The sequence below is a fragment of the Plectrocnemia conspersa genome, unplaced genomic scaffold (assembly GCF_051122295.1).
Source record: "Plectrocnemia conspersa isolate PC_06_02 unplaced genomic scaffold, ASM5112229v1 ptg000014l, whole genome shotgun sequence".
NCBI classification, from domain to species: Eukaryota; Metazoa; Arthropoda; class Insecta; order Trichoptera; family Polycentropodidae; genus Plectrocnemia; species Plectrocnemia conspersa.
Window position 1 is genome coordinate 7,296,160 of NW_028277178.1, and position 21,450 is coordinate 7,317,609.

The following is a 21,450-nucleotide window of genomic DNA, read 5'->3' on the forward strand; positions in this document are numbered from 1 at the left end:
CCACGCTATTGAAATAATCAATTATAACTATCCTAGATTAAAGAGTATAGTGCAATAAAAGCGACAGAATATAAGCTTATCGCTTTTAATGATGGATTAACTATATGATTGATTACGTATTGATGTAAAAGTTTGCTCTCTTATTGTATTGCGAATTATATTTTCATAATAAATACATACAAAAGTTTAAAAAAAATTTATTGAACTGTACAATAAATTATTGATAAATTAAATACTTGGATGTCTTTATAAAGAAAAACATGTAGTGCAATATGATTTTTAATTATTTGCTTGTGTGAAAAAAAATCATTGATTGTTTTTATTTTTTTTATTTTTAATATATAATTAAAACGAGTAACTAAGCACCTTAAAATATATAAAATAATACTATAATGAATTCACAATAAAAACACATATCAACGATTTATATCAGAAATGTTGATTATTTCAATCAAAGAATGTGATCGAGTACATATTATTGAATTCGGCCCCATTTTTCGATTCTCTTATCGATAAGCAATATTTCAAAATTCTCACTAATCTTATATATTTGTAATAGCTATACTCTCCTAAACGCTTATATATGTGGATATTTTTCTGAACAACTAAGTTATATCATTTTTAAATACATAAAAATTCAATAATGATACTTTTTGATATTGAATACAAGTTTTATATAATCAATGAGCGGTACTAAAAATAAATCTATTTATCCTCATTGAATATTTATTCCTACCTAAGCGTAAATGTGGTTTTCTAAGGTCAGATTGAGATTAGAATTTTAATCGTAATAGTAACACATCACCAATATAAAATATTTAAACTGCGATCACCTGAAAAATTTGCACATAGATCTATCATATGTTTTCTTTATTTAATACAATCTCAATATACAAATGTCAATAACTATTGTATTTAAAATCAGTAGAATTCGTAGAAAGCAATTTCTAATTCGAGTCATATATCAGCTGCATATTACTTTTTATCCTTCGAATCACTTTTACTAATTTGGCTTGATTATTATTTTATATCGCTAATTAGTGTTTTGAACCGCAAAACAAGTTTTATACATTATTTACCGGAATTAGGTTTTGCATATTTCCGCTAGCGTGAACTAAAAATGAAGACATTGTCACGTTGTTACAAAGTATTATATTTAATTTGATTGTATCGTCCAACGTGATTGTGGTATGACAATGAAATTCAATCGAGTATGTATCTAGAGGTCATCAATGTAAAAATTACACACAGGTAGTAATAATGATTTGTTTACGGAAATGAAAATATATCTAACAATTTTAGACTATATTTATTTGCTTATAATTCTTGCAATGTTGCGAAATTTATTGCTTACACAATTCGTAAGAGCGAATTTATCACATGTGCGTCTTTGGGTTTTTGTTAAAAGAACGAACTTGACACAGGTGAATCTTCCAGCTGTATTAAATGTAACATATTGCTACTTTAAACTTTAAAAAATATTTGGTCATCATAAATTAGTCATGTTATGTAAATTTACATAAGCATATGTATGTCTATAATTTAATTTATAAAAATAAAATATTCATATACATTTTAAATAGCATTAATATACAATACATAAAAGTGTTTATTATTATTATTATTTTTTATTCATAAATAATATTTTTTATATGTTGAATACTCCTGAAGCAAGTTTGATGTTCGTTGCTAAAAATTCCAAATGAGTTCTCGGTATTGTCGATTTTTTTTGCAATCGTGTTTCCTTCGAGTATATACATGTATGTATGTGTACATTTTATATTACACATACAAAAATCTTATTTAACCAATAGGCTAAAGGACAATCATAAACTTTCCAGATTAAAAAATGTATATTTAATCATTAAAGTTTCACAAAAAAAACTTCAGTTTATACACATATTTTATAATACTTTTTTATTACACAGAAACCATTTTTCATAAATAAATATTAAATTATATATTTGCTATACAATATTATTTTATGTTGATAATTTCTAAAAAATAATTTAAACCACTGTGAATGTTTCTCAAATATATAAATGTCAGAGACTTTCGACTTGTCAGCATTTAGTACCAAGCTATGCGGTGAAATCGCACATCAAGTTTCGTGCAATTTTACCAGACGATACTCTCTTTCACATTCCTGACGTGTGCCATTAAAGCATTCTTCAAAGAAGAGTATTAAAGTTATATATACACGTGTAATGAAACACTTTGCCATTGAAACGACATTGACAATGAGTTCTCTAATTGATCAAATTGCAAATTTCTGTCTTATCAATTGATAATTTGTAGATAGAGTATCTTTAATTATGTACAATGTACATCCATTAAGATGAATCAATAATGTTGATTATGTATATTTTTTATTAATTGTTGTAAATTCGATGACTTTTAAGTTATAAACAAATCAACTTGAATTCTCCTAGAAACGATAATACGTTGTTTCTGATTTATTACTATCTATTAGCTGTGTATTCATCTTGATTTAAAGCTAATTTCTGCAGCTTAATATTCATTAAAATAAATTAGATATGTATTGAAACATCAAAAAAATCTTATAATCTCGTGCTACTTGTTCGTAATGAGGCAATCTTCATAACCATATTTATAAAACAATTTATTTTGGTATTAATTAAAAATAATCAATTTAATAAATACATAAAGTAGCCTATCACCTATCTTCTTATTATAGCAGCAATATTTCATTATACACGGAAGAAACGGACAATCCCATTTTAAACACAACGCTGCAACTGACATCTAATAAACTCCACGTCATATTGGCCCTAACCAAAACCAATAAAAAATCGTTATGAATAATATCTCTGATTTTCTTCATAAATAACAATTAGATGACACTCTATATATGTTTTTACTTAGCTTCCTGATAAATATATGTATTACACAATGAAAACTAATTTAGATGAAATAAAGGTTGGGTTTCCTGAAATGATTAAAATTTGAGAAATTATTATTATTATATATTTATATTCCACATCATAATATATAAGGTTATAAACATAAATTATATATGTTTATAACCTTATTTTAAACAACGTCGCATTTAAAAATATCGTTTAACACTTTTCAAACACAAATAATAAAATTTAGAAGGTCGGTCATTTTTCACACGAAAACACGACAATTTTCATTCGAGAAAATTTAACATTGAATTTTTCCATCTCAATTTGTATCAATCAATTATAGTACGTTTCCCATAATTTACAGCACTTATTGGGGAGAACAATTACGTTAAAAATATCGATTATTCTTGTTATTTTGTATTTTCTTGAATAAAATAATTATATATATATATAATTATAAAATAAAATTCATACAAACTAATAAATAGCAATATAAGCATATGTCGAATCACATCACATAAATACTAATTAAGCGATAATGTAAATCTGACAATTTTTATATCGCGATAAAATGCACACATGTAATATAACGTAGATAAAAATATGACTTCAGTGATATTATCAATATATTACATGAATTCTTTTGTAGGCATCGATTTTAATTGTAATCATAATTAATATAACATTACATTTTATACCTTCAACATCATCTTAATTATACATATGAATTTATAAAATATTTTTATTTTTGATCGATCATCGCAGATTACATTTTCATAGATTTACCTAATCTCACGGAGGAATGTCGTGAGGAATATTAAAATTCAAACTAAGTCGTGCACAGTTTTCCTCATTAAAGATACCAATATTCCGCAAATAAACATATTTCCTAATTTGTTAAATGTCTGTGAACTGAAATATGCGTCACGTTGAGCTTTTGGGCAGCCCATTAGGGCTGCCATAATCCTCATAATCCTCACTAACAACTCCAAGGACTTACGTAGATATTCAATGTCAAAATTCCCGGAACTAAATTTTAGATCCACTAACTACTTTTGTCGCTTTGTGACCGAGCTGAAACTCATTAGATTATTTTATCTTTACAACCATTGTTGATATAGGGTTGAAAATATCGAAACAAAAAATATACCGTTATTATACAGCATCATTGATACGACTAATATTAACAAACACCGAAAGAATAGTGAAATTATGGTTAATTCATAGAAAGTTAAAAATGTATGAATAAAAAAGCAAAGACTTATGGGACAACCTAATATAATGCATTGGAATGCGTCTGCATGTAATCAGACAAGCATTCTATTGATTTAAATTCAATTATCGTACGCAGATAGTCTGATCAGATAATTATGTATTAGACAATAACCAATAGAACAGTAAGGACGAAGAACCAATTCTAAAACTAGCACGGCATAGTGAGCTCACTTTCAGTCAGAACTTGATACTACTACCACTTCGCCTCCGACTTGGAATGAAAAAATTTGGCTGAGGTATAGAGACACTGAGACAAATCAATTATTGTTCTCTACTACGTATTTACAAAAAATAAAATTGAATAAATGTAAAAGTAAATTTAGAAAAAAAATATGCTTAAACTATTTTCTTAATGTGACGTTTAAGGGGTGTGGCAATCTATGACAAAACACGTGCAATTGTTGTTGTCAACGTTTGTTAATAAGCGAGGGCATGTCAATGCATTGCTGTGTGACAAATCAATTTGTTTATTGCCTTCGTACAGCACGTTCGTCATACAATTGAAAATGTAAGTTAGGTTTATTAACGAGATGATTAATGTAAATTTCCAGGGCTAGATTCAACAATTGAATGTTCAGTAAGAGAACAAAATAATAAAAGTGAAAAAAAATCGTTTTCTTTTTCAGTTACACTCTATGATTATTTTATTATTATACATTCTTATTTTTTTTTTAATCACAGATTTTGTTTAACTTGGAATAAATATCTGAGAGGCACATTAACAAACGTTTTGGATTGTGGTATAAGGTAAATTAAGGAAACAATTTTGCATCTAAAATCTATATCAGACGTCCGTATTTTATAATGGATTTTAGAGCAGCGTTGATAAAACGCTGATCCATTGAATATGTCCGGAAGTTACCGATTAAAATAAAACTATTTTTTGTGTAAGTATATTACAATTAAATTATCAGACGGTAGTGTTGAATGCCGAAGAGTAGTAGAGCCTCGAAATTGTTTCTCTCTAATCTCTGGTTCCTCGTGAGACACTAAGTTATCTGTCAGTCCAAGGATGTTTGTCAATTGTGTGTATCTTTGCTGAGTGCGATGATGTGACCACGTTTCACGTCCCTTATACTGGTCCTTTGCCCTGGACTAATTTAGCACCAATAGCGTTATTGTTAAATCCCGCCTCCGATACATCCCTTGAAAGCGTAACTTACAGGTGGATATTTATGGGCGATCATCCGACAGCGACATATACATACATACGCATACAAATAACGACGTATTGATTATAGACGTGTCTCGAAGCTTATCAAAAAGGGCACAAAAAGTTTTTACGATGTGGTAGTTGCTGATAATTGCTGGCTTTTAAGCTGTCTGTGCAGCCATCGTTGAAACCCCCATAAAATGAATAGAGTATTACAAAATACTCTAAAGAAACACTACCAAAAAATATATATCACAATAAACAAATACACGAATTTGAATATAAAATGGTTTAGTTTTATCCAAAATATATTTATCTCATTAAAAAAAGTCAATATTGCCTGTGTCTTTTTAGTGAGATGAGCAATATAATTATTATTAGTTTAGTTTCGTTTTATATAAGCAAGTGAATAAACTGGCTAAGTACTAAAATGTTTAAGAACTGTAATGAGAAAATTTCAAGAAGCACTGCCCTAAAATATATACGGTTTGGTTTTTTGTTTCTATATCTCAAAATATATTTGTGTTTTTTTATTTTTAATGTAAATATGCAATAGTAAGTGAAAGAAAATATTTCCATCTCATCGTGTATTAAGAAAAAGTCTGGCCCTGATTATTCTGCGTTTTCTGCAAATGCACTCTCGGTTAGATTGAATCGACCTTTAAGGTTCTATTAATCATTGCAAATAATCTATAGGTTTGACGTGTCGTCTTTTGACATGGCGAATCAAAATTAGATTGTATATATGTTTTTGCCAATTCAAGGTTAACTACTGTCCTACTAAGAATTAATCTTTCATTTTTTGCACAATCGATATTTAAATACCCGCGAAAGGTCTTGGTCATTTTGTTAAATGAAGGTTTGCTATAAATGCTCACAAATTTAAAATGCTTAATCTCTATAAATCTTAAAACGCCTAGACTCAATTTATAAACATGTTATATTATATTATATATGATTATATGTATGTAGGTCACATTTCATAAAATATAAACTGATTTTTTAGTTTTGGATTATACAGAGAAATACATAAGTATCTGGTTTATATGATATACATTTTCTAGTTTACATATATCATAAAAACAAGTATATTATAAATTAAGGAAAAATATATAACTATTCTAAATACTTAAAAGGGGGAAAACGCGATATATTATTGTGTTAAGGTAATAATAAAGACTTTAAATTTGAATTAATTAAATCGCTGTAATGTAACGTATCAAAGGCTTTTTCAATATCAAGTATCAATAATCCTGTGCTTTATTAATAAAAAAATATTAATTAATCAATGCTTCTGAAAAAAACCTAATTATATTGGAATTGTATTATTTTTCTAAAACAAAATATAAAACAGTTGATATTACAACTCATGAATAATAATGTATGGATATGTCAAAATAATGAATTACAGATAGTAAATAAATCTCATTGTTATGATGGATATCTCTTGATCGATTTTGAAACATTAAATCTTATTTTTTCCGATAACAATTGTTTTGATGTTTGTTTTATTTTATCAATTTCACAATATTTCTAGATACCCGCTTGCTTAATATTTAATATAATCTATTGGCTTGATCTAATAATGTTTGATTGACGAACACTCGTGACAAGGACCATAAACGAAGATGTCTTAGGTCAACTATCCAGTCAGTGGAAAGATTCTACATACATTGAGGAGAAAATTGTAAGAAAATATGTATAAGCCCTTTATAAGTATATTTATGTTTATGTTGAATCCTTGTTTTATTTTTATTAACTGATTGTAAATATCCAATGGAATTTGCACCCAAAACTTTTTTTATAAATTTTATAAAAACTTTTATTAATATTAGTTGAGCTGTTTTTGCGAAATCGACGCTATGTTTACTTTGATGTGAATATTTTAATCGATATAAATTACCAACACACAAAGATAATATAAAAAGTTTTATGAATCGATATTTAAGTAATGATTGCGATAAAATAAATCATTATTGATTACTTAACAAAGTACTTTTATATCGTCCATTGATCCATATATTTAACATTTTTGTTTTTTAAATAACATTCCTCAAACTATTTTAAATAAGTATTTAAAGAATCATTGAATTGCGAAGAACTTTCTCTATATAAGCTCAAACACGGCATACTAAACTAATAGGTAATAACAGGATCTTATACTAGACAGTCAACACTTGAAACTTTGACCACTACGCTTCCAACTTGGAACAATCGAGATTTCAGTCACACTCACAACAAGCGGAGCTACGCCTAGTATCATGTATAGTATTAAATTTTCATTTATTAGTAAATACTACAAATAATGTTGCTCACTGCACAAATAATTAGAGACAAAAAAGTTTTCCTTAACAATTGAATTTTATTAACAAAATATGTTGAGCAGCATTATTAAACGCTGCTGTTATTTTTTTTTAAAAAAACATACAATTTTCCATGCCCTTTTTAAAAACAACAGTCAAAAATTTAATAACAACTGATTAATAATTACTTATTTTTGTTTTTTGTATAGTGAAAATATTGTGCCTTAATCTCCTCTTCCTATGTCCTCTTTCACTACAAGAAAAGGAAAAAGACCTGGTGAATGAATTCGTTATCTGTGGCATTACGACAATTTCGCTTTTTCGACATAAATTCAATGATATATAATTGTAGTGAAATGTGAGCCGTAACGTTATCATGGTGCAAAAATCATGATAGCTATTTTTCAGATTTCCCTAATCAAAAGCATAAAACTACAAGGTAATCGGCTATTAAACAATACGGTAATAATTTGTTATGGACTTTGCAAAAATAAACAAAGAAGATAATAAGGACAACCTTGACATTCTGTCAAACTTGACTTGCTTTTTTGGTCATTGCGACGTTTGACAAAATATAAGTTCCAGCAATAGTTATCGTTATTGTTTGATCACACCTTGTAAATTATCATCCTACAGCTACAGTATCCATATGTATCGAGCATTCGCGATATTTCAATAACGCACGTATCTCATAATAATGTTTTTCGCTATATTACGCACATAAAATATGACATTCACATATTATGCATTATTACAAAATAACTGAGTCACCCCCTGTGATAAAAATATGAGTTGATTAGTTCAAAATGCAATAATTTACTATATTTTTCTGATAAGACAACAGCGTAAAACAAACATAAATAAAGTACTAATGCCATTGTTCCACAACAGACGAGCTTTCTGCGTTACTTCAGTTGAAGATATTTATTGCACCATTGTCATACCGAGATAAAACGTAATACAAATGAATAATTGAGTCTTTGTACTGACTTAAATTTTATGCTCAGATGATCTTTGTTGTAAATGTAATAGACACTAAAACATTAAGAGTGCGTGGATCGTTTTTTATAGTACTGCAATCAAGTATGCTAATATAAAATATTATCATATTTTACAATAGACTGCGCGAATATAATAAAACATAAAAAAGTGCTAATATGAACATCTTTATGTTGTGATTCTTTGCATTGGGTCATATTCCATAGAAAATCGCTTAAAATTAATTATAATTAATTATAATATATAATTGAAATAAGATATAAGAATAAGTCGAATAAGAAAAAGTCATAGTCTCGCAGTTGTCTCTAGTCCTTTATAGGAGCGTCATTATGGAGGGGACAGGGGGGGTGGCATTAGCCCCACTTTGAATCTGGCCAGATAAATGCATGTCATTTAATGAAATACTAGAAATTTTAATGAAATCTAAATATTAAAAAAAACGACCGCTGATTGACCAACTTTTGATTCCCCCCTTTGTAAAAAGCTGAAATTACGTCCCTGCTAGATTTAATGGATGCGAATGTTGATTCCTTCTCGACGATCGATGGTAATGCGTGGCAATTATACACGCTGCAGTAGTATTTTTATTGAAATGAAATTACATGTTAGAATATATGAATTTCGGTGAACGGTGCACGAGGCACGCACCAGCTGTGCGAGCCCGCCAAAGTCGCCAAGAGAATGTGCCTACGTCAAGTCAGTGATACCAGAGTGCTGCCAAGTTTTTGGCCATAATAAAACCTAATATATAAATACGTATAAATGAGCCCCATGCCTCTTTTAGAATTTTCTATTGGCGTGCGGCAACAATGCAGAGTCTACAGTGTTGCCGCATTCAGAGCCATCGAGATAAAAATCTCCCGTTCCAACTGTTTCTGTCCCCCCCCCCCCCCTATCCTCGCAATAAATAAAATCGAATTAATGATTAATATTTTAAAAGTAACAAACATGGTTTTTTGCGATTAAATGTGATTATAATTTGTATTATTATCACCCTCAAACGTCTCCCAAAATCTTGGTTACTTCGCATTAAAATAAATCGAATTAGAGATAGATATAATAAAAATAAATAATGTTTTTTACGACTGCACGTGTTCATAATTATTATTATTTTGTATTATATATTCTGATGTATTAGTCGTATTATCAGCAGTATTGGTCCGGCCCTTAAATGATTATACAAGAAATAAGTTGCAAAAATTGAGACCGGAATTCCTCATTTGATGAAAGGCTCAACGATGTGAGACTCAGAGGTTGTAAAGCTCGTGGCTTTCAGAAATAAATAAAACTCGAAAGTTAGAGTGGTCCCGAAAACACCGAGACTGGACATCTGAAGATTGAGCGAAAGTCATTTGGTCCGATGAAACTAACTTTGAGTTAATTTTAAATGAATATTGGTTAATATAAAAAATATTAAAAACTTAATTTATTCCAAAATTTCTAAAGCAATTTTTAGATAATTATACGTTTTTAAATATTTTTTTAGGTTTTTAAAACCCCTGATATAGTATATGTGTGTCGAAGAGTCGGAGAAGAATATCTAGCTGATTACGTAACACCTAAGTAATAGTCAAATAAAATGGCGGAAGCGTTATGGTTTGGAGTTGCACGACATCAAAATTGAGCTGCGAGAAAAATTGCAGATGGAATGGAGAAAATTGTCATTAGTTGACAATATGCCAAAAGAGTCGCAGCTGTAATTAAAACTAAGGGTGGCCATACTAAATATTTAAAATAAGCTTAAAATAAACACTTTAAATAACCTCGATCGGTTTTTTTATTTATACTTTCACGATTTTTCAAGATATAACACATTTATTGGAGTAACCCATTAATATGACCAAACCTGTAAAAAATATAAAAAATACAATTAATAAATAATAGTCATTAAGTGTTGCGTTAAGGCCAAAGTTTCAAATCAACTGTCAAATTGATTGACTCATGTGCGATGTGGGCAGTGAGCAGTGAGCAGTCATATAATATTCCAACTAAATCATTTAGTTTTGTTGTATAAGCTTAAAATGAATTTGCCGTAGTTAATTTGGATTAATACATAAATAGTCAAATTATGACATATATACCTAAGATTACGAGTCATTAGTTAAATTACACTCGAAGATGATGCGCCACACGCTAACTAAGATTAAATATGCAGTTGCAATACTAATTATGTGCCATGCCCTGTATACCTTCGGGGTTTTCACTCACATCTTCGAAAAAGACTTCAATACCAAGTTTGAGTATCCTTTGAACGAAGACATAACGCCGTTCATATATCAATTGAAAAACGACGATCAGCCGTCCTTGCAGCCGATTAATCAATATAATTATTCATATTTGAAAGCTTGCGAAGAGAAATGCAAAGGAAACTATGTACATTTAGTGATTTTAGTCAAGTCGGCCATGAATAATTTTCACAAGAGAGAAGCCATAAGGAATACGTTCGGATTCGAACGAAGATTCTCCGACGTACCTATTAGAACTGTGTTTTTATTAGGCGTTCAAGAGATTGACGGTGGAGACGATTTACAAAAGAATGTCGATATTGAATCTGTCAAGTACAAGGATATTGTACAATCGAATTTTATAGACAGCTATTACAACAACACAATAAAGACAATGATGGGCTTCAAATGGGCGATGACTCGTTGCTTAAACTCCAAGTTTTACTTCTTCGTCGACGACGACATGTACGTGTCGGTTAAAAATCTGTTGCGCTTTTTGAGAAATCCTGCACATTATCCAGAATATGTTGAAGAATACTTAAAAAGTATCAAAAAAATCAAACCAAAAACTGTACATAAAATTGAAAATACTCAGATACAAAAAGATACTCGAGTGAAACGACAGATAGAAAGTATATACGAGCTACCAGATGATGCTCAATTATATGCCGGTTTGTATTGCACTTTATGTTTATCGGAAAAAATGACAGCCATAATCATGAATATTTCATTAAAAATACAAGAAATAAAATTTAATTAAAATATAAATACAAGCGTCCTTCTCATAAATGTTGTCCTATTGACCAAAATTCGGTTTGAATATACTTTAACCATACTCTCATAGCAGAATCTATCATATTTTTAAAACATGGTGTAATATCAGAAACTAGTGCAGAAAAACCATAGAGTAATATGTGAGATGCAACGTCCGCCTGTGTTTCCGCTTATTTTTTTATTTATATTTTGAGAGATATGTGCATTTAAATAAATACTTTGTTACATAAAACGAATTGTTTGTGCATTAATGTAAGTTAAATTTTCGGAATTTTCTTCGGAAAAAGATTCATAAAGAGTTGTTCACTGTTATGAAAATGCTTGCTAACCTAATCTGTCCAACAGTAATCACAAACAATTCGTTTTATGAAAAATTATTTTATATATTGCTCATTTAAATTGTCCTCGTTCTTCTGAATTTGACATGATATCGTCTGCTTTTTTAATATTTTATGAGTTTTTCTTACATTGTCAACAACTGTTCGGTCTGTGTATCATCTTATATATCATCTAAATCATTTTCAAACGAATGTTATTCTGCAGCCGTACTAGTTTTATCATTTTCTTCATTAAGTACTTTCATCGAAGGCATAATACCATTTGCGAAGTAGTCCAATAGCTTTACTAATTCTATATTTTTGCAACCATTTATTCAGATCTCATTTTCATTAACAACTCTACTCAAATTACCATTTCATTTAATTTTTTAACACTAGCTTTACGGGCATTTTTATATACCTATCTTTACGGACAAACGTCAAATTGACGGATAAATACAAGTACTTATTTTTTTATTTTTAAATAATGTATTTTTTACTTTCAATAAGTATAATATTAAGCAAAAATAATATATTACACAAATTTATTGTTAATTTTATTATATAAAAAAGGCATAGATACACAGTAATAGTACAATAGTTGTAAAATTTACAGTTTCAGACATATTAAAAATAAAATAACCCCAACCTTAACAAAAATAAATCAAATAAATATTATTCTTTAACTTATTTCATAGTTAAAATTATATTTTATATACTTAATCACTTCCCAGTCACAGTACTTTTTTAAAAATTACTCAAAAACATCTGACTCAGACCCACCCACATTGTTTTTAATACAGATATTAGTTTACCCATTTAGTCGTCGAATTCACAAAAAACATTCTGAGCATTTGAAAAAGCTGCATTTTAACAATCCAATTTAAGATTGTGGAGACTAAAAACCTGAGCGTTACTTGTCACTCGTACTAAATTGGGTTAAATAATTTTTCTGCGAGGTATTCTTGTATGGACTTTTATCACTTATCTGTGTTTTACAATTTAGAAATTGAACTTATGGTTAATTTCATCTTATATATTTCACAGGTTATATGTTTCACACTGCACCTCATCGTCACAGAACAAGCAAATGGTACGTTTCACTGGATGAATATCCTTACCATCTATGGCCGCAGTATATATCGGCCGGTGCTTATGCTCTTACTAAAGAGGCTTTAATTACAATGTATTACGCTAGTTACTACACTGCACATTTTAGGTATACTTTCAATATTAACCTGAATTTAAATTGTAAATTCGTATGCTACAAACATTTTTTTATTACAGATTTGATGATATTTACTTAGGAATACTAGCTAAGAAGAGCGGCATCAGTCCATTTCATTCCAATGATTTTTATTTCTATAAGAAAACGTACGACGGTGCCAATTATAGATATGTGATTGCTTCACATGGTTACGATGATCCTTTGGAGCTTAGTAGAGTGTGGAATGAACAAAAAGCTGCCGGAAATGCTTAGTGTGCTTTTTAAGACTGAGTTATAGTCATTTTTTATATTATAAATATATTATAAAAAAATTAGAATATTATTTTATTATTATATAATATATATGTATTCCTATTCCTTTAAAGGTATGAATGACTTAAATGCATAGATATATGAATTTTCTAAGAAAAATGGATACTTTCCTATTATCCTAAGTCATTGATGTTCTGAACAACAAAACATTTGCTAAATAAATTTTCTTGTTAAGAACCAGGAGGAATTGATTCGAACAACAAACAAACAACTGTAAATAAGTAGACGTTGTATTAGCTCTAACTTCACCGTCTCTCTCGTTGAGTGTAACACTTTATTTCCCTCCTATATATAGTTAACATGTGACGCATTTTATTTATGATTAATTTTATGAGACTACTGTGCTTTAATTATTCTTATATCAAATGTCAAGATTTCGTCATCTCATTATCGTTCATGTAGTTGATAAAGACACTAAAAAGTCAATCTTTTGTAAACACTAATTAATTCTCAATTAACAAACGTACATATGATGAAATTACGTCGCAGCAAAACATTTGAATCTCAATCATATTCAGATATTACAATATTATTGCATAGCAGGTTATTTCAGCTTTTTCCAGAGGAGGGACAAAAGTTGGTCAGTCCATAGTCGTTTTTTTAATATTACGATTTCATTTAATGACATGCATTTTTCTGGCCAAATTCAAGGGAGATGGGCAAACGCCCCCACCTACTCTTCCCCACACCATCCCAAATGACGTTCATGTTGTATTGTACAGTATATAATATTAACAATACATATTTATGTTTTACAGCTTCCATAAATTAAGTCACAGGTTTTTGTGAAATTTTAATTTAAATTGTTTTGGCCACGGATGGCAATTAGACACATATTAAGCCGCTGTAGTAGTATAAAAGAAGATGGTTTACCTAGCTATTACAACATATAGGTGCACGAGGCAGCACCGGTCACTGCGTCAAAGTTCGCCAAGAGTGCCGGCAAGTTTTGGCCATAATAAACCTACATAAATATTTTGCATTGTGTAATTATTATGGTAATTCGTTCCATTATTCAAAAAATATTTATTGTATAAATAGCTTTTCCTCTATATGCTTATTAAAGTTTCGGAGACGGGAGGTGACGGATGGCAATTACACATTGAGCCGCTGTAATAGTGTTTTTATTGAAGTATATACGTTTACATAGTTAATAAGTAGGACGGTGCTCAGCAGGCCGGACTCATAACGGCCGGTTGCGAGTTAATTCCTAATTAATTATTCTAGTGTGGACGACAAAGGGAGAAAATGATGACAGTAAAAGAGAGTTCCGACATTTTATAACATCAGAAGGTTCATGGTAAAATATGATAATATATAGTCATTACTTAGTTTTATTTTATTTGTATGTATGTATGTATGTTATAATTATATTTAAACATTGATTAAGAATGTTTTTTCGATTGTGGTAAAATGTTTTAAAGCGTCTTGTGGTAAATGTCATGTGGTGAAATTTCCCGAGGTGTTCAAACCCTAAACAAAGCAACTATTATATTAGGTTAGGTTTGGGTTTGAACAGCAAATGGACGTTTAACAACTTTCAAGTTTGCTAACTATAAAATATTTTCTTATTCATTTCCATTCCATATAATAAATTCATACACACAACAGTGATACCACGCTGGTCGTAGCTAACGCAGTAGATGAGTAGAAAGTAACAACTGATGGTTTTTTAGTTAATAACAAGCAACCAATAAAATACATAACCGTTCTTTACAGTAGTTTAACACTTCAGAGTATTATATCTGTATTGAAACTTTTATTTAAATAAATGGTGCTTGTTAAGAATATCAGCGTCACTTTTTAATGATTTAATTACAATGAAACAACAAAAATCGCCGAAATAAATTGACACTGCGGCACTAATTAGCGGCTTCGATCGATTGTTCTGATTTTTTTTATAAAAATGTAAACTTTATATTATAACTGCAATCCGACAAAATAATATTTCTACTTTGACTACTGATTTTGGAGTAGATGTATTACCTGATCATCTTGTAGCTAATAAAAACCTTGTAGACCAGTAATGGATATTCTATGTTAAAATGCAACCATAAATTTACGTGAAAATGTGAATTAGAAGAGACAAGAGTTATATTGGTTGCCACATTGTCATTGAATTCAGATTTCAACTTTTTATAATAAACTGTAGCCTATTTTGAATATATATATGTTATTTTAGGGACCGTATGGTGACGGATGGCAATTAGACACAGATTGAGCCGCTGCAGTAATGTTTTATTGAATATTAACGGTGTGGTTTACATGGTTATAAAAAGCAGACGCGTCCGAACGCCCGGAAGACTGCCAGTGTAGAATAACCGTCACGTTAGTGCTACTCAAGTGCCAACCAGTTTTGGCCATAACAAATCTAGGCTCTCACATTATAAATAATATTTTCAATATTAAGTTAATTATAGTATAAAATGAGTGGTATTATGTAGTTTTTTATGAAATATTTAAGAGGATTGATAAATAAGCTGTTTAGGCCAATAAATATTTAGCGCGGCATCACTGTCAAAGTGACGTTAGAAGGATTAAGATGAACGATTTATATGTCGATGTGCAGTCTTTTGACTTTGGTGACAAAATATCAGAGGTATACTTAAATTATTTACTTTATTATGATTAACATGTCGGACATTTTATACAGCGAATGTGATATCTAAGGCTATCATTTATCTAGAAAATACTTACTGTTTTTTTTTATTAGTTGGAGGAAAGCAACAAAAATTTGCAAGACATCTTAACCAAATTAAAAGCAGAATATGATATAATAGTCGATGCGAGTATCATTAATTGTTTTTTTTAATATAAATTAATAAATAATTTTATATCAATAACATGATATTAATGGTTGTAGGAGAACAATGAGCTTAAAAAGAAAAATGAAAATTTAGAATCTAATATATCATCTCTTTATAAAACGGCGACGACTGAATTGGAACGGAAAAATAGGACCATAACAGAACTACGATCTGAGTAAGTGACATTAACACTTTTATCTTATTGCTTTATAACCTATACCATGTAATTTTTAATTACAGATTGGATAACGTGATATTTCAAAAATCTAAAAGACAAAATTGTAGAAATACAAATGATTCGACTTTTAGTAATAATGAAAGATCAAATCAGAATATCAGTCAAAATGTGCGTGAAAATACTAATAAAAAAAGCAAAAGTAATCGAGAAACCAATATGAGTGTCGAAAAACAACAAGAGGAAAATTATGCTACTTCTCATAATAATGGAAGATCCAATCAAAATGTGCCTGAAAATACTAATAAGAAAAGTAAAAGTAATCGAGAAAACATTACGAGTGTCAAAAAAGAACAAGAGGAAAATTATGCGACTTTTAATAATAATGGAAGATTAAATCAGAATATCAGTCAAAATGTGCGTGAAACTACTAATAACAAAAGCAAAAGTAATCGAGATAACCCTATCAGTGTCAATGAACAACAAGAGAAAAATTATACGACTTTTAATAATAGAAGATCAAATCAGAATGTCAGTCAAAATGTGAATGAAAATACTAATAACCAAACCAGAGCTAACCGAGAAAATATTATGAGTGTCAAAATGAAACAAGAGGAAGATTATGACGATTCGGAAGTAAATGTAAGAGAAACTTCGATATATCATCAACGTATGTTGAAACAATTTTACGATAATGATAATAATCAAGAAAGCAAGTCAACGGAAGTGGATATAAGAGAAAATTCTATTTATTATCAACGTATGCTGAAACGATATAATGATGATAAAGCAAAATTAGCACAGAATGTAAAACTTGAACAAGAAGTTCAAAAAAAAACAAATACTGTCGAATATGATGAAAATAATGGTAATTCTTTTTCCGAAAACCAAATACACGAGATATATGAACGTGAAACTAATTCACCTTTACGGTAATTTATATATTTATTACATCTGAAAAATATTAATTAGCTTTTGTAATTAACGCTTTCTTTTAATTTCAGTCATAATAACAGAAGATCTCCGAATATACAAAACAGAGATAGAAGACAAAGCAGAGAAAGATGTGTTAATGATGCATACAGTAGGAAAAGATCTCGCAGTGGAGAATCTCACAATTATGATGCTTCGAGGAGCAGACCGAGATCGAGAAGTAGAGAACGTTCGAGAATGCACAAAGGAAGCCGAACGTCTGCAGTGCACAGCAAAAGAAACGATCACTGGAATTATTAGTGATGATTAATAAAAGGAATAAAATATTTGCAGTGTAGAATCAATATCTGACTTTTTAGTATAATGCTAAAATTCATTGTATTTTATTGGGTATTGTATTGATATATTTATCCATACACTGATACGACTTTATTTTTGGACATGTTATCATTTCATGTTTATCTATGTTTGGTAAAGATTGACTGAACTGACTTTACTTATTTTGACAAAAACAAATTTATATTAAAAGTAATGCCATGAATAAGTATTATTCCCAATAGTTCCTTATTTGTTACAAAATTTGAATAACAGCAACGAATCTAGCTAACATCTTATTTTTAGAAAAACCTTTGATTAATCATTCTCGCCTTTCGGTAAAAGACAGACAAATTAGTTTCAACTAAATTCTCTAATGTTAAACTACTAAATTATTATTTTTTAAATTCCTTAATCTCATTCGACTTATCAAATATTCAGTTTTGTAGCGTCGTTTATTTATTTAAAATTTTTGATTTACGAGACATAAGATGTCACTTTTCAGTTGAATGAAGTATTCCATTTTCCACTTCTCGTTAACTTTGCAGCTACCGTTTCTTGCGTTTTTTTAATGTAATACAATACAAATAAAAGTTGTTAAAAACATCCTGTTAATGTAAAATTTTGTAAACAATGTTCTGCGCATGATAATCTCGTCATACCTGTCGCACTCGAATTCGAGTCATAATACCATTTTGCTCGTAGACTCGAACTTTATACCTACTTACAAATAAAGTGTATTTTCGAATAAATGTTTGTTTATTTATTTTATTTGATAGAAAATTTTTCTGTAAAATAAAGTTTTTATACCTACCCCATCATTGTTTAAAAATAACAATCTTTTCAATCCATTTATGGAGACTTCGTTGATATTGGATTGCGCAGTTTATTTTCTTAATAAAAAAAAAGACACATTCAGTAAACCTAACTTTATATGTACTGTAATGTCACTGTAAAAGTATGAGCTCATTTACTTCTTAACGCAAAATTAATAAATAAAAACTACTGTGAATTAGAAATAATAATTGTGCTAAGTTTTAATTTGTTTTCTTGGGGAAATGATAAAATAACAGATCATCTCATTTCAAAAAGATAGGTCTTACTGTAAATTTTTATATTTCAAGAAGCTATTATAATACTGATAACATTTGAATCCATCTTGTGTATTTCTATTTCCAGCAGTTATTTAAATATATATCATTACTTCTAATTAAAATTATATTCATCTATAAATCTAAATAAAAAGAATTTGAGTTTTAGGCAGACTTGCCAAGATATATATTTATTTTATATAGCTCTGATACAATTCGTTCATGATAAGGCAAAAATTTCATTGCAAAAGATTGGGACAGCATATCCAGATATCTATTTTTTGTTCTTTGGAGAACCTGATGACACTTTCCAATTTCTTGACATCCAACTCATCCCTGGTTAGAGTCTCTATTCCCATATACGAGATACCGTCCAACTTCTCCTTTTTTAATTCCTTCATGCAATTCTCGAGGTCTTTATAACAAATTTCACCATCTTTGTCGAGACACACAAGAGCGACGTATTCTTGTTTAAACACCTTCATTCTAACCAGCTGGCCGCGTGTCAAGGTTTTCGTTTTTTCCTGCATTTTAATCGCTTTCCACTGATCGAAGTTCTGAAGTTCCTCAGTTATATAGAGTGAATCTTCTCCAGCTAAGTATGCGAAAAGTGTTCCGTTTCGTTCCATATCTTTGATAGATATTTTATGAACTGAGGAGGCAGATCCCTTGACCCTGTCCATCGACTCCGCAGTCTAAAAAACGCAGATTTTCAATCGTACAGAGAAGAGTGTGTAAGTATAAATTATTTTACCTTCTTAAAGATGTAGACAATGATGTGGACGTCGAGATGCTGAAATATTTTTTTAATCAGTTCTTTGACTTCTTCCCAGTTCAGCCTATCAAGTCCACAGCCGATGGTGGGCATTGCGATTTTCTTGATGTTGTGAGTCTTAACGTGTTCCATCATTTCAATGAGGCATTGCTCAATAGACATAATAGTTGGTTTACTCTGGCTCGTTCTTTTAGTCACCAGGTAATAAACTGAGCGCCCCTTTTTAGTGATGAATGCCATCTGACCGCTTTTCTTTCCCTGGTCTAGCAGATCTCCCGTACTTGAAAACCGCTTCCTAAAATGGTAAACAGAAAGTTGAATGTAAATTATAAAAAAATGTCTCATTTAAGACTGGTACATTTTTGTTTGGAACAACCGCTGCGCATCACTGCCACTCGCTACTCTCTACACCTCGCAGCTGATACGAAATTGTTTAAAACGCCCATAGGGCTCTGAAAACGTATTTTTTTAGTTTCTTGAGTAACATTGGATAGCAATTTTTACAAAATAATAACCTAACAGCTTTAGATGTATCGCTTGCGTGTAAGTGTGAACGAGCTTCGAGATTAGTCAAGGACTTAATTAGTCAAGACTTGAGATGAAAAAGGTGGAGCTAGCTAAGGGGTGTTTTATTTGATTCATTCCGTACATATATTTAATTAGTTGTTGAGAAATTCTGAGCTGTAAATAAATCAAAAATACAATAAAAGTATTCAGATCGTTAAACGGAATAACGGAATTGTTAAAAAAATAACATAATAACGCCTACATAAAAAATCCATGACAAAGTAGATAATGCTCATTTTTAACGACATGTTCTGTAGAATCTACCCATAAAAATTAGTGATTATTATTACTTTTTCCCTTTTAATGTTTGAGTTTTATTTACAGAATATGCGTAAATTCCAGTTTGGGTCATTATATCATATATACTAATGACCTTTGTGACACAGATATGAACGAGTGCTTAAAGTTAATCTGATGATTATAATAAGAAATTCAAATGACTAGACTCAATAAAGTGAAATCTGCATACCTAAACTCGATAGCTATGCCGGCGTTCATGTGCATGTCTTCGGCGACACAATGCACCAAGGCAGCATCTTCGGGGGAGTCGAACAGGTCACCTGTTATCTCCTCGTAGACAAAGTTGCGGTTCACAGGATAGTCGAGGCATACTTTATTAAATTCTTTGAACACGTGCTGCTGCTGCTTCTTGGGCTTCTTGTCGTACTTTTTGTAATTATCTTCCGACTTGGACGCATCCTGTGGCTTTTTGACGATGGTGTTCGTCGAAACGGTACCAGAGATCGCATTGCCCTTCGCATCTCTCGTGGCAGTGGGGAGGCTGAAGGCATGGTTTGTTTTTTTCCTACCCATATCTACAGCGGCTCGAACGAGCTGGAAGAGTAGTGTCAGCAATGGTGTTGCCAGTGATCAAATGGTCAGACTAATTTTATTTTATTCATTTATTACAAATAGTTAAACAAAACACTTTTATATAACGATGTGATGTATGATAAAATTAATAACACAAAATGTGCAATTATACCAATATTTTTTTTAATGTTGTAGCGCACAACTTAAAGAGATCCACCATCACACATAAATTCCTCTGGCTCCTATATAGTCATAAAATATAACGTAGCCAGACGTCCTCAACTAGCAATCTTCAGGCGATTCGGACGCACGCCCCGTACATTGTAAGCCATTATATTAAAAACATTACTGCAGCGGCTCAATCTGTGTCTAATTGCCACAAATGTATTTAAGCAGAATTTTGGTCAATAGGGAGCGCAACAACAATTAGCATTTCTCGGAAGATGAAAATTCACGTCAAAAGCACTGCAACGGTGACAACACGATTTTATTGCTTTTGACGTAGATTTTTGACTTCT

The 21,450-nt window shown here is 30.2% G+C and overlaps 3 protein-coding genes across 3 annotated transcripts; 2 read left to right on the forward strand and 1 right to left on the reverse strand.

The window, feature by feature from the left end:
- The first annotated feature begins 10,488 nt into the window (after positions 1–10,488).
- LOC148226071 (beta-1,4-mannosylglycolipid beta-1,3-N-acetylglucosaminyltransferase brn-like) lies at positions 10,489–13,475 on the forward strand. Its single transcript, XM_088204362.1, has 3 exons — positions 10,489–11,496; positions 12,964–13,135; positions 13,204–13,475. The coding sequence occupies exons 1-3, from the start codon at positions 10,719–10,721 to the stop codon at positions 13,394–13,396; spliced, it is 1,143 nt and encodes a 380-aa protein (XP_088060488.1). The 5' UTR covers positions 10,489–10,718; the 3' UTR covers positions 13,397–13,475.
- Positions 13,476–15,966: 2,491 nt separating this feature from the next.
- On the forward strand, positions 15,967–18,438 carry LOC148226072 (uncharacterized). The gene is made up of 5 exons (XM_088203145.1): positions 15,967–16,055; positions 16,170–16,241; positions 16,320–16,438; positions 16,504–17,370; positions 17,443–18,438. The coding sequence occupies exons 1-5, from the start codon at positions 15,999–16,001 to the stop codon at positions 17,669–17,671; spliced, it is 1,344 nt and encodes a 447-aa protein (XP_088059271.1). The 5' UTR covers positions 15,967–15,998; the 3' UTR covers positions 17,672–18,438.
- A 502-nt stretch (positions 18,439–18,940) lies between these two features.
- On the reverse strand, positions 18,941–20,994 carry LOC148226073 (uncharacterized). Its single transcript, XM_088203146.1, has 3 exons — positions 20,589–20,994; positions 19,532–19,847; positions 18,941–19,472 (listed from the first exon to the last, which is right to left on the reverse strand). The coding sequence occupies exons 1-3, from the start codon at positions 20,930–20,932 to the stop codon at positions 19,017–19,019; spliced, it is 1,116 nt and encodes a 371-aa protein (XP_088059272.1). The 5' UTR covers positions 20,933–20,994; the 3' UTR covers positions 18,941–19,016.
- Between the last annotated feature and the right edge of the window lie 456 nt (positions 20,995–21,450).